At 32.9% G+C, this 14,002-nt stretch overlaps 1 protein-coding gene across 1 annotated transcript in view; it reads left to right on the forward strand.

Moving 5' to 3' along the window:
- The window catches only part of Tmx3 (Thioredoxin-related transmembrane protein 3), a 31,692-nt gene that overhangs the window by 10,032 nt on the left and 7,658 nt on the right, over positions 1 to 14,002 (forward strand). Inside the window, exons 6-10 of the mRNA XM_089251384.1 lie at positions 390 to 540; positions 2,423 to 2,600; positions 3,769 to 3,822; positions 11,365 to 11,563; positions 13,495 to 13,563. Of these exons, the coding sequence (XP_089107510.1) occupies positions 390 to 540; positions 2,423 to 2,600; positions 3,769 to 3,822; positions 11,365 to 11,563; positions 13,495 to 13,563 (651 nt within the window). The remainder of the gene's footprint in view (positions 1 to 389; positions 541 to 2,422; positions 2,601 to 3,768; positions 3,823 to 11,364; positions 11,564 to 13,494; positions 13,564 to 14,002) is intronic.

Here is a 14,002-nt window from a genome sequence, read left to right on the forward strand (position 1 = left end):
TCGTACTGGTAATTATAATTGATGGTCATTGTAATCAGTGTCGACTGTATAACGAAAATACGGCAACCCAATATAAAAGCATATATTATGAAAGAAAAAACTAATAGGTAGTACCATATAATGTCCATAATATTGTTCATTTCATACATTGTGTGTAAAAATTATTGTGCTGAATGCATTCATCTGTTTGGGACATTTTTTTTCACTGAGGGTTATCTTTTGGTGGTAAGGATTATGCATATATACCATGAGCAATAGCATATGTGAGCAATATCTCAAAAAATTGTTCTATATCTTATTTCCAGGAAAAGCAATTTATTTCTGAATGATTCACTGATTAGATTGTATTAAATGTGGTGCTCTTCCAAGAAAAAATTATTTCTTTTCAGGATGAGTACACGAGAATCGCTCAGGAATTTCAGCCTGTCATGTACTTTTTTACAGCTCCTTATGCCTGTATTGCTTTGCTTGAAAATGTTAAAGTGCCAAAAGAAGCATCAGTATTTGTATGTAAAGATGATTCCTGTTTCAGATACGAAGGTGAGTTTATGTTCCTAATGCCCCCCCCCCCCCAAAAAAAAATAATTAAAATTCTGTAAACATATAGGCTTTATATGCTTAAAAAAATATGTTCATTGTGGAACACAATGGTTCTCTTTCTGTCACTGTTGGCAAAACCATCTAAACTAGTACAGGTGTCTGACCCAAGGAATTTTTGGCTTCTGTTATTATTTTAATTTATGAAAGACTATATTGAAAAAATATAAGCTATCGTATTCATCAGGTGTATTAATGAAACCTTTAATAGGTTAAGGACTCTTGTTTCACTTCTCATTCATAGCACAATTAAAAACTGTCTCACTATCTTGTGTGTTAACCCTTCAATTGGCAAGAATTAAAATATCCAGAGTAGAAACATGAGAGGTACCTTATGCTAATTATGTGACAAAAAAAAAATTGTTTTTGCACTTCATACTGCATTTATATACATACTGCATTTAGATAATTTACATAGATTTGAATAATATGAAACTGTCATTTATTGTCTGCCAACTTCCTTTTCTATCGTTGTTGAAGAATGCACAGCAATATGTCTCATTTTCTCATGGTATTTCCCTACAAAACGCAAGGGTTAAAATTGTTCTTTTTATTTATTAGGCAAAAAGAAAATTTGACCCAACATTAACGCTATTTGACCCAAAGAGATATGATTCTTCCACAGATTATAAACAGTGACTCAAATGGGACAAAATCTCTTGCTTGGCTTATCAAGAAATAGGGGACTTGTGTACCTTTGAGCCATTCTGCTGGTAATTGTAGAAACTTCATGAACAGCTCAAAAGTAAAAGTATGTTAACTTGTATGTTTAGGAGTTGCTTAGTAGCATCAATACCAAAATGAGCTCAAAATATAAAATGCTTTTATTTGAAAAACATAAACTTGTGTTGCTTTTTTAAAAGTAGCACTGCCAAATAAAGAGTTAACGCAAGTGGGGATTTCCAAAGTGGAGCTCTTTTAGTCATTCCAAAAATATTTCAGCCTTCAATATAAAAAAAAAGGAAAAATACCATAATGTGAAGAAAAAAAATCAACCTGCATTCTCTTTGAAAAAAAAATTCTGGCACTTGCCATATGAAAGCATTTGAAATGAATCTCTCCTTTGAGTTTCCATTATCTCTTATGAAAAAATTTGCTTTTTTGGATGTATGAGTGTTTTGGATTATGAGCATGTTTAGAGAATAAATTATGCTTATAAAATAAAGTTCTACTGTAATTTGCTTCCATGATATGTAATTTTTTTTATTGATATTTAATATTTTTTATGAATATAAACTAAGTAACAAAATACTTAGAATAGAAATGTCAATTCAATTTTTTTGGAATAGAAATTCAATAAAAAATCTTGCATAATTGAATAAATACATTATTGAAAATATGTGTTTGTATACTTGTGTGTTCTCTTGCTTCTAATTTTTGATTCACCATCATAAACTATTCTTAGGTTAAAGGTTAAGTTAAGGTTGTCTGTTAAATAAGCTATTATGAAATAATTATATTCTTCCTAAACTATTCTTATTCTTCCTCTTTGTTTTTTCAAAGTTGATCCATGATGTTTTCAAAATATCTGAACTCAGCAAAATATCAAACTTCTTCAGTATATCAAGAGATGAGAAATAAGTTAGGAAGACTGTTAAAATGTTTAGAAGACTGTTAGAATTTCAAACAAAAATATTCAATTGCTGTGAAGTAGTCACAACCACGCACAATAAATGCATTCTCTTATATAGGCCTCAGCCAACAATAAGTGTACAAATATATACATAAATATTTTTTCCCCATTCAATTTATATGCACCTGTGCAAAACTAGTAACAATATATTTACTTTATAAATGTATATATGTTTTTTAATTTTATTTGCAGAGGAATTATTAGAAAGTGAAAACATAACTTTGCGTGATTGGGTCAATAAAGAAAGATTTCCCGCATTCATCAAAGTTACTGGAGGCAACTTTCACCAGGTGGTGAAAACAGGAAAATATGTTGCAATAGCAGTATTAGAAGAAAATCAAATTGGCGGAATAACGTTGAAAATGCAAGAGTAAGTCCAAGCTATATAATCGCTTGCTTTAAGATTAAGAATTGGTTTGAGCTTTTATAATTGAAGACCGGCTTTGCCCCATGCTACTACAACCCTACTTGTGTTACTTCTACTTATTCAGTCTAATAATATTAAATCTTTTCCCCCACCACAATTTCTCAAGTCCTCATTTTATAAATGTCATGGTATAAATCTCTAAGCTTTCTTTAAAATGCCATAATTGTTTTTTCTGAAAGTAGGCTTTCTTCCAGTTTTTAGCAGGTGCAAGGCATAGGAGTTAGGTATTAATAAATCAGCATCAAAAAATGTATGAGAGCTGGTCGTTGTCCAAATAAGTGAAGAGGTGAGATGGATCTGATGCATTGTCATCAGATCCAACAAGATACCAATGCTAATTAAAAGAGGTTTTCAATTTGTAGGTTGAATTGTGGATTTGGGAAAACAGAAGTTTCAGTGCACGTGTAATCATGCGATTTTATTACCTGATAATATGGAAAAATAGGCCTGTCCCATAAAATACTAGACAGCAGTGACCTCCAAAACAGTGTTTTGCATTGTTCTGCAACGAGTCATCAGCTGACTGGAAATGTTCTGCAATAAAAATCGTCATAAGTGTTTTCTACACTTTCTTAAAATTCTTCCAGATCTTTTCTGTACTTTCTTGATTGTTTTTCTTGTGACTTCTCACATTTAGCTCACAGAAGGGCTATAGTTCAATACTAGCAATCATGCAAGTCCTTTTGTGACAATGCATCTCAAAATATTTTCCTGTCACCAACATGATTTCTGTGGTATCCTAACTTTCAATCAAAAAATTGTTTAAGCTGCTTGCAATTAAGTCATGTTATGTAGCAGAGCATGAAATCATTTTAAAAATGTAGCTTAGCATTTAAAAAAACTCATTAATTCACAGTTTCATTTACTCACAACCAACTTAGAAAGTAAGCAACAGTATTAACAAATATTACCTGCTGAAATTCTGACACAACTGCACTTTTGGATGTAAAACAGTATATAGCCGGATGGCAATGTTTCATGGTTTTATGCAGCTTAAAAATTATTTAAGACCTCCAGTTACTTCAGATTACAAGAACTCTGGTGCATCTAGAACATTTATAGTTTTAATTTATATGTTTATTTTTTTCTTTTTCATTTGAAACATTTTTAGATTAAGAGACGTTCTTGAAGCAATTGCCATTAGCAACAAAGACAGATACCATAAGTAAGTAATTTTTCCCATCTGTGAAAATTTCTATATCTATGTGTACACAATACTATACAGTGATTATCAGATACACCTCCTACCACACTGGTTTCTAAAATTAAAGAGTACAGTAGACTTGCTAATCCGGCACATATCAAACCAAGGTGTGCCAGATCAACTCACGATTTCTGAATAAAGAAAAATGATTTAAGAGCTTGAAGGGGAGGGGGAAATTCAGTTTCAAAACAAAAAAGCATGATTTAACATTCTGAAACCTGTTAGACTGGGAAGAAAAATGGACTTGCCCAGTTTCCGCAAGTCCTGTTCATCCAAATGGGACATGGTCATCGTACTTACAACCAGGACTTTTTCGAATATAGTTATCAATATAGGTTATTGTTATGAGAAACCTTGCGTGCCAATGTGATCACATAAGTTGTGTACCCTCTGATATAAACTTCAGCATACAGACATACACACAAAGTGTCATGTTTTCTTCTTCTATACTAGAAGAAAACCATCCTAAAAAAAACTAGATTACTGGACGAGAGGGACTAGTGCATGGCCGGATTATAGAGAGCCTACTGTAATTTTAAAAAATCTGATATATATATATATATATATATATATATATATATATATCTGAAAAAGTACTAAACAAGATAGTAGTTGATTTTTTCTCGAAATTAAATTTTGCTAGTGTAGTTATTTCATTCATATAGCCTTTTGTATTCACAGCTTTTTTTCCCTCTCTTATCATTGTTTTTTTTTTCTTTTAAAAAATTATTGTCAATACTGTGACCACTATTTTTATGTGTATGTGAATCTAGCTCTAAACAATCTAGTCCTGTATACTTAAAAATGATAGAAAAAAGACAAAGGTATGATAGACTTCTATAAACAAAAAAAAACAAAAAACAAATGAAGTGTCAGAGCTGGTTTAGAATTTTAGAAGCTAATTTAGCTTACTGTGGTTGGTAGAAATTGATAAAAAAAATCAGGGTTCGGCACGGGTCACTTTTTTCACTAAAACTCACTTTTATTAAGTATTTTCAGGCCCGGGTTGCTTTTTCCACTTTTTTTAGAAAAAAAACCTTGGTCTCGCTCGCTTTTCTGCTATCAGTGTTTTTCTTTTCTTCAAGGAAGAACTTTAAAGGTTCAAGGTCGTTAATTTTCTCCCTCCTTTCATTGAACTACGATCGTTAGCTCCCTTCCCATAGAACCCCTGTACATGAAGGCGTCTCATCTTCCCGGGAGCATACCGTGTAACGTCAGCATAACTTGATTTCAAGGCGCTTGGAAAGAAAGCTCCTTGATTAGAGTCATTCTATGGAAAAGCCGGTCGGAAAAAAATAGTGTAAAAGGCGTACTTAAAACAAAGAATTCCCCCCCCCCCTACTACCATTCTTTCTTATTTCTCCACACGTGCTCACTCGTTTTTTCATTTTCATCTTCTTTTAAAACTGATCCTTTATTTTATTTGTTTTGAAAAGTTTTAGTCCTAAGGGCCTTTGAAAACCAAACACACTCCATCTCATTGAGATATCGAAGCGTTCCTGGAGGATGGGTGTGTCTGGAAATTTTATTAAATATCTTCAGAATAATAAATAAAAATATTACATATAGTTTGCATATATAAATTCACATATAATCAATGTTCGTCAATGATGTACGCATTATAATATACGGAGGGAGAAATTAGAAATCAACAGTCCTAAGGACCGAATTCCTTTCTTGGAGCATCGAGCAAGCTACATTTGTTGTTTGTTCTATCGTTACTTTTGTTAATTTTTTTAAATATTTGAAATGACGATTTAAGAGAGCCAGTGCAGAAACTAACTTACACGCAGCAAGAGAATATCAAAGCGCGCATATTAAAGATGCATACTATTAATACGTATTAAGCTTATTATTAATACGCTTTGGAGAATACTCTTGTAGGTGGCCAAGGTTAAAGAAGCTCGCAAGTATTTTGAATTTACTTGCAATAAAAAAAATCATCCGACTGAAAATCGCGATCTATCTAGAAATAAAATTTGTACTATTTTTCTAACTGGATTTAAATCTCAACAAGAAATCGTAGCCCCAGGTATGATCGAAAGGAGAACTGTTTATGAAAAGATCCACAGAATCCTGCAATTCAATGTTTAGTTTAACACAAGGGTTTCCAAATCAGATGAAAATTGGTCATCAGGCTGATAAAAACTCAGTTAACGTGCATACGAGCCGTAAATAGAGGTGGATTTAACGGCGGGCACACCGAGCGCGCCTTTGGCCCCCTACTTTACTCTTTTTTCCTAATTTAAGGGGCCTAATATTAATTTTTTTTTATGCCCGGGGCTGTCAACAACTGACCTTTATCTGCTTCTGGCCGTAACTTAATTTAGAGCTTCTTCATGATACTGATTGTTGACTTAATATCGACATATTGCAGCACTCCATTCTTGGTGTTCCCCTTTTGAATGGCAAAAGGGGGCAAAATCCCCTTTTTGACCTTGGAAGGTATTAAAACTTTTGGTCTTGAGTCGCTGTTATGACCGCAATAGGAGAGGGCGGGGTCTGGTTCCACTTGTGTTGAACAAGGAAGGGTGCCAAGTTTACTCTTTTACCGTTAAAAAAAATGGATACCGTTCCCGGGCGATAGTAAATTTTCGCTTGTACTTGCGGCCCAGGTTGCTACATACCGTGATCAGATCCAAAACTGGTGGGGGGGGGGGCAATGCCTCGAATGGCATTTTTGATGGAATGGTATATTTAAGAAAAAGCAATAAATTCCTTTGCAAAATTATCAAATTTCACAGTCAAGGGGCAGTAAAATTACGTTTCCCCTCCAGAAAAAAATATCAAAAATACCTCCATAAAAAAGGCCATGGGGTAAATCGGGTGCCCCGGGTGGGAGGCGAATTCACTGTTTTTATTCGTTGAAAATTAACGGGAGGAGTCAGAGAGCTAACGTGGCGCCACGTTAGCTCTCTGACTCCTCCCGTAATTTTAGCTAAAATAGGTAGCCCTGACAGCAGCATCCATAAACTCTTTCAACCGCATTTATAAACCCTGTATGTTGTTGATTCGTTTTTTGTGTTCATTTTATCCTAATTTTCCGTATTACCCGATATATTTCTATCGATTTTCGCATATTGCCGCATATTAGGTTGATTCATATTATAAATTATATATTTTTTTGTAATTTTATGTGCCCTTTGTCAGCCATATTGAATTGACCGCCGCAAAATGTAATTGTGCACAATTGTAATTTGTGTTAATTGTATTTTTAATTGGGTTGCTGTATTTTTGAAACATATGACAACCATATTTTTATGGGCATCTTTTTATCAGCCACCTCGTTGGGCATTTTGCCTGTTGTGGCGTTGTATTTGTATTTGTAAAACGGCGATTGATTGGCGCGGAAAAAAGTCGCCACGTTGGTGCTTACAAGGTTCATGGGAAATTTACCGGGGAAGGCCGCGGAGTCTTTTTCTGTTAAAAATTATGGGGGGGGGAGGGGCCAAAATTATACTGTTTCTGGGTAAAGAAGTAAATGTTTTTTTTGCAGGGGTGTATGTTGTGTGTAAAAAAAAGAAAAATATATTTATTAAAGAAATTTTTCTCTAAAAAACCAAACAATTTCAAAACTGGTTTATTTTCTCCCTCACCCAAGGGCAGTATTATTTTGGTTTCCCCCCCCCCCCCCCCGCCTGTAAAAGAGTAGACTCACCCACCCTTCCCAGTCCAGCCATAGGTGGATAGACTTGAAGGTCTTAGGGGTGCGGCAGATGACAATTGATATACATCATGTATACATCAGTAGGCACTGCCATTGACCCTGGGGGGAGGGTGGATTGCCCTCCCTCAACGTATAATAATTTAAATAATTTAGTTAATTTAATAATTAAAATAATTTAGTTAATTTAAATAATTTATTCAATTTAATCATTTAAATACTTTATTCAATTTAATAATTTAAATAATTTATTTAATTCAGTAATTTAAGTAATATTTTAATCTAATAATTTAAAATAATATTGTTAAAATGTAATTTTATAGGTTTTTTTTAATCATTATAGTAAATTTCTTAAAATTTGTTGGAACGTATTATACAAACCTAGGTATGTAAATCAAATTTGTACTAGTTAAAAAAGTTTGAGTACATTTTGTATACTGTCATTCATAGCATAACATAAATGAAAAGTCCACTAGAATGTAGATGGAACAAATTCTCTCATTAAATTTTGTGTTATTTCATTTTTTTTTCCTGCTTAAATTGATTTTAAGATGGGTTGTGTAAAGCAACATGGGGGGAAGGCATTGCTACTGTTACTTAGAAAGGGTGTAATGTTACTCTCTCACACATAGTTGTTGATAAATTTGATAAGTTATTCAAAACTTTTCTGGTTAGCAGAATGCGTTTGAGTTTGATTTATTTCACACTACTATGTAAAAAAACCCAATTTCAATGAGTTCCATTGAAATACAAAGTTTAGTAAAAACAAAATTCAATTTCAATTCATTCAATTTGGTAATAATCAAAATTCATTGTCCATTTGGTCTCTTTCTAAAATTATTTTGGTCACTATTTGGTCACTTTTTTAAAAATTTTGGTCACTATTTTCACTAGTTTTGAGTCCATGATCCGTGCTGAGCCCTGAAAAATAAAAGCTATGGTCGATTTTCCAAAATCTCAGGAAGAACACACACCAAAAATAAGAGTTGCGTACCTCAGTTGCTGCTAGTCATCCCTCCATATTCACAGGGGGGTTACATTCCAGGGATGACCGCAAATGCTGAAAATCCACAAATAACCCAAACCCGAAAATTTTATTCTTTAGGTATCTCATTTTTGCAGTATCTGCTTTGTGTGGGAGAAGTACTGGGGGGGAGGGGGGAGTTCAGTGATTTAAGACAATGCTTTCTGGAAAAACCAACAATGTCTTTAAGTGGTTTCTTCTAAATTCCAGATAATTTTTTAGAATACAGTAACAAGGCTTTCTTTACCAAGTTTTCTACATGTGAAAAACATATCACAGATAGGTCCATTTTGTAGAAACAATTCATTACCAAGTCAAACGTACAAAGCCTTTGCTATGTTGCTATGAACTTGTCTTCTGATTCCGGATCTTGATTATCTTCATAAGGTATTGCTTCAGTTTCAGAAGCAGTCAGCTTAATCCCTCCTCTGTCTATTTCTGAATTTCTATTAATTAATTCTCCGATTTCTTTATATCAGTGAACCCTTCTCCATTAACAGTCCAGGGAAGGTTTTTGTAGGCCAAGCTTTTTCATTGTTCATACAAAATATGGGAGATGTGAAAATTATGCAAAAGAAATAGAGAGATGTGGATTATTTTTTAATAAAAACCTCACGGATTTGCAGATTAAATAATGACAGCTATAGTGTGCAAGTTATGCAATACATAGCTTGCATACCTTTTTCATCGCACCCACAGAAAAGCAGCACTTCCTACATGAAGAACATGTGGATCCGGGGCTAAATAGTAGCCGATGTAGCTACAGCAATGGCTGATCGGATTCTAAGTTCTTATTTCTTAATATATTTGACTGTAAACTCATTGATACCACAATGGGAAACCACAGCAATGAAGCTACCCTTTGTCAATATTTCGAATTTTCCTTGCAAGTTTTTCACTTTTAGGAACATTTGAACAACAGTCTTGTATATATATTTTAAGCATCAGAAAACTTTCAAGAGGAATTTTTTAAATATTTATTTAACACGTACAACTTATATTTTGTTCCAATAGCAGAATTATTACCTCAATAGTGTTTTCAAAAAAAACTGGGAAAAAGATAGCGAATACAAAAAACACGAATATGAAACCTTCAAATACCAAAGGTGACTATACTTGACATTACATGAATCTCATAAACATTCCTATAATAAATTTCTAATGTATTGATACATGCAGGAACGTGTTGTGTGTGCATATATACATGGTCCTAAAATATTTATGTTGTAAGAATTGTGCTTGTGATACTCTCCATTGCTGTCATCTGTCTTTCATATTTGAAAGTGAAAATTATTTAGTTTTTATGTTATGTAAGTATCATGTTGAAGTTCTGGCTCATCGACTATGGAGCATTGCTCAAACTCGTTATAAAACCCAAAGAACATTCATCAGCATGATAAACAATGAACCCTTGCTTTAAAACAAGTAAGGAAAGATAGATTTGCTATGCTATTCAAGGCAAATGCTTCTGAATATACGATAACCAAAACTTCTGCGTTTCTGTTCATGCATGTACTTGAGAGATTTTTTATTATTAAAAACAGTTGTGATGCACTGACAAAAAATAACCTAATTGTGCTGGCTATTCCTGAAGTTGAGGCAATATCAAATGAAGTGTAATACTTGCTATTTAATCAATGGTTACAATTTCAGTTGAACATTATATTCAACAATGAATTTTCAGATAATATCACAGAGGATGTGTTTCCAGTTAGACCATTTTCTTATCTCTGTAGCACTTGGATCATGTTTTTATTGGTATCAATGTTCAATTATAAATGATAGGCATGCTTAAATAGTAACACATAAGGGTTGATGCAAGATTGCAATCCTCATTGCATCAAGTTGATGCAATCCTCAAAAGACTGGTTATTTTTGGAGATGATGATTACAAGGAACAAAATTTATCTTCCCCCACTGGGACTCAAACCCTAATTTCTCGTTTGCCGGATGAGTACTCTATGTACAGAGCCTTTCAACACATATACGCTCCAAGGGAGAAATATTCTGTTTCCATAGCTTAGTTGGTAGAGCACTCATCTGGTAAATGAGAGACAGGGTTCAAGTCCTTGTGGGGGGGGGGGGGGCAGAGATGAATTTTCTTCCTTATAATCATCTTCAAAAATAACCAGTCTTTCGAGGAATCTTGTATTAACAAGTGGAGAGGACATTTCTTCATACATAATTTTTTATGCATAATGGTTTATTCATAGATTTTTTGTATCATGGGCAACCCCTGGAACATACCATAATGAATACCAAAGGTCAGCGGTTATATGTGTGCATATAATTTGATGTTTGAACAGTTAAGAAATATCCTAAAGGACACTGATGAAATGTCCTCCCAATTAATCTGATGATTTCCCCTAGTTCGTTGAGTGTTAGATATCTACTCTTATATTGAAATTTTAGAATTCAAGAATTTAGTCACTAAGGCATTGATCCAAACTGTAACCAGAAACTTATTTCCTTTGGAAGAGGTGGGAACTATATTGGTTATAAGGCCCATAATCATGTGAATCCATATATGTCAAATATTTACTGTAATTTTGGGGGATTTGGCATTGATTACCATGTTTGAAATTGTATAAAACTAGTAATATATCTGTACCTCAGAACCATACTATCATGTGTCCATTTTTGTCAATTTTGAGATATTACTGTACTCTTGTAGTTCTCATTCTGTAGTTTAGGGCGTATCATTGTATTTTAGCTTAAAATAATTTTAAATTTTAAAAATTTAATACATGAATTCATGAGGTACAGATAATACTAAATAATTCATACAGGAAATATATGTATATATTTTTTCCAGACATTTCATTTTTGGGTGGATGGGCCAACCTGATCTGGCCAATTCTGTTGCAATGACAGTTTTGCCTGTGCCTAGCATCATTGTGATAAACTCCATGACGTTCCAGTATCACCTTCCAGCTCTCGAAGAGGATGAAAAAATCCCAACTCCACAAACCATCATTTCGCTTCTCGATCAAATTATTACCAAATCATCTCCAGTAAGTATCATCTTTAATGCAGGGCTCCCACTCGTCCTACTTTTCCTACTTTTGGTAAAATGCCCTACTTTTGTCCTACTTTCTCGGTTTTGTCCTACTTTTCCTACTTTTTTACCAAATCCTATCGACAAAATTTGTGTAATTGATTTTAATTGAGCAGGAAATCATTGATATATTGCCAAATATTATACAAATGTTGGAGAATGCAATTAATGATTCTGCCAAAGCAGAAATTGTATCATTTTCAAGTTTATTTGGGGGGGGGGGGGTTATGTGGACCATTTGGTTGATTAATTTTTCTTGTGCTTAGTTTGAGGGTTCAACAAGTATAGTAGTCATTAAAAACTTCTGTCTGGGTGGAAAAATAATTTTGTATTTACTACTTCATGGTCTTGGACAGTAACTAACATTCATCATTCAAAATTACGCTGCAAATAGGTGAAACAACAGTTTGCATTTCAAAGCAGTTGGATACATAGACGTATTCTAGGTTTGGTGATTCTGATGCTACCCAATAGCATTCAGTTGTCTTCTGTATTTTTAAGTCATGAAGCGGCATAAACAATATTTACAATGCTCAGCAAAGAGCTAGAAATGGAAGTGCTCCATTTGTCAAAAATGATTAAACTGGCATTGAACAGTAAAATGTGAACAAATCCCTTTAAAAAATTATGGAAAACTCAGTAAAACTATCTGGTTCACCTTGCCTTATTTACGACGGATCTTGTAATTTACACATTTTGCATTGTGCTTTTGAAAGTGGTCTCAAAGGTGCGTCATTCTTAAAAAACGTACGTCTTTGAAATTTGCTGTGCCTTGTCGAAGAGAGTTTACAAGCTCTTCACTTTGGAAGACTCGAAAAAAGAATGTAATATATACGAGGACAGACAGCAAAGAATTATCTGTGGTTGCTAGTGCACTGTTTTAGCCAAAAATTGGTTTTGTAACCAAGTCATTTGTCATTTTATTTTAAAGTTAATTCAAATTAAAGTTATTTATAAGTTGATTCAAAATTAAATTATTATTTTTTTGCTAAAAAAAAAATTTTTTTAGGGATTTTTTTCCATTATGCTATGATTATGTTGAGGGGGTTACCCTCCCCCATCCTACTTTTTAGTCCTGCGTTTTCCTACTTTTTCTCATTTTTTGAGTGGGAGCCCTGTTAATGTCATAAAAAATCTAACAGAAGGGAGAGGGGGCAGAACATATTGATGAAAATCAATTTACTGTGTTAAAAAAAAAGTATAGTATTGGGGTGTATACCATAGTTAATTCATTCAGAAATTTGAATATTTAATCACTGCTCATCTTTCATGAATTTTTAAATCAAGTCAAATTCACATCTATTGAGTGCTCAGCAACTGACAAAAAAAATTTGAATTTATTGCCAGTTAAACTCATTGAACTACTACTACTTATATATAGAAGCTAACTGTACATGCATCTCCTAAACATTCTTTTGGGGAATTTCTAACGAATTGATACATGTCATGTGTTGTATACGTACATCCCTAACATTTATTCAGAGGAATATTTACAATATGCATGTATGGTCAAGTAATACATTTAATTAGTTCCAGTTTGGTGGTTACAATTAAAACTTTCACTCGTGTAATCAAAATACTCTTAATTTAAAGTTTTTCTGTATTTTATGTTTATCTAAGTCCTTCATAAATTGATTTATCGTTTTAGTTCTTTTATCGGATGATTTATTGATAAAGAAATTAATTGATAATTCAAATCACATATTAAAAGTATACTTTCATATATTTGAATAATTAATACATTTAAGCACTAACAAATGCATGTTCTATAAATATTCAAATAAGGTTTAACAGAAACTGGTCTGGTGCTAATTTTTTCTCTAGATTGTGATTTTCGTGTCTTCAAAATGAAGCATTAGAAATCATTGAAAGCTTTTCCTTTTCTAGGCTCTTGGTGGTGATACATACTTTTATAGAACTTACAGAGCCTATTATGAAACCAAAACCTCTCTTCATGTAAGTTGTTCTTTTTACATATCCTTATGTTTAAACTAAATTTAGTTTATGCCAGAAATTTCAAGTTTTGTTATAATTTTTTTTTTACACAATACACTGCATTCTTTATACCTGTAATTTGATGTCAACTTTATACCACAAACATATTCCCACGAAATAAGATATGGTACATAATTAATATTTTAAAATTCACTTGAATCTGATGCACATCTTGCTTCCCTACAAAAAAAATCCATATCCTTCCTGAATACTCAGATAATTTTTACTGATTTTAAAATTCACGCAGATGAGTAGGTTTGATTTAAGTGTGACAAAATTGTATAATTTATGAAAGTAAATAAAGTATATTTGAAGTAATTATGTAATAAAGCATATAATTTCACAGGTAAATTCACAGATAAAATCAAGTTCCAATTTTTCTGTGATTTAATTAGCTTTG

This window comes from Pholcus phalangioides, unplaced genomic scaffold, assembly GCF_987345545.1.
Source record: "Pholcus phalangioides strain wild (caught in Gottingen) unplaced genomic scaffold, Ppha-v1.0 ptg000024l_1, whole genome shotgun sequence".
Lineage (NCBI taxonomy): Eukaryota > Metazoa > Arthropoda > Arachnida > Araneae > Pholcidae > Pholcus > Pholcus phalangioides.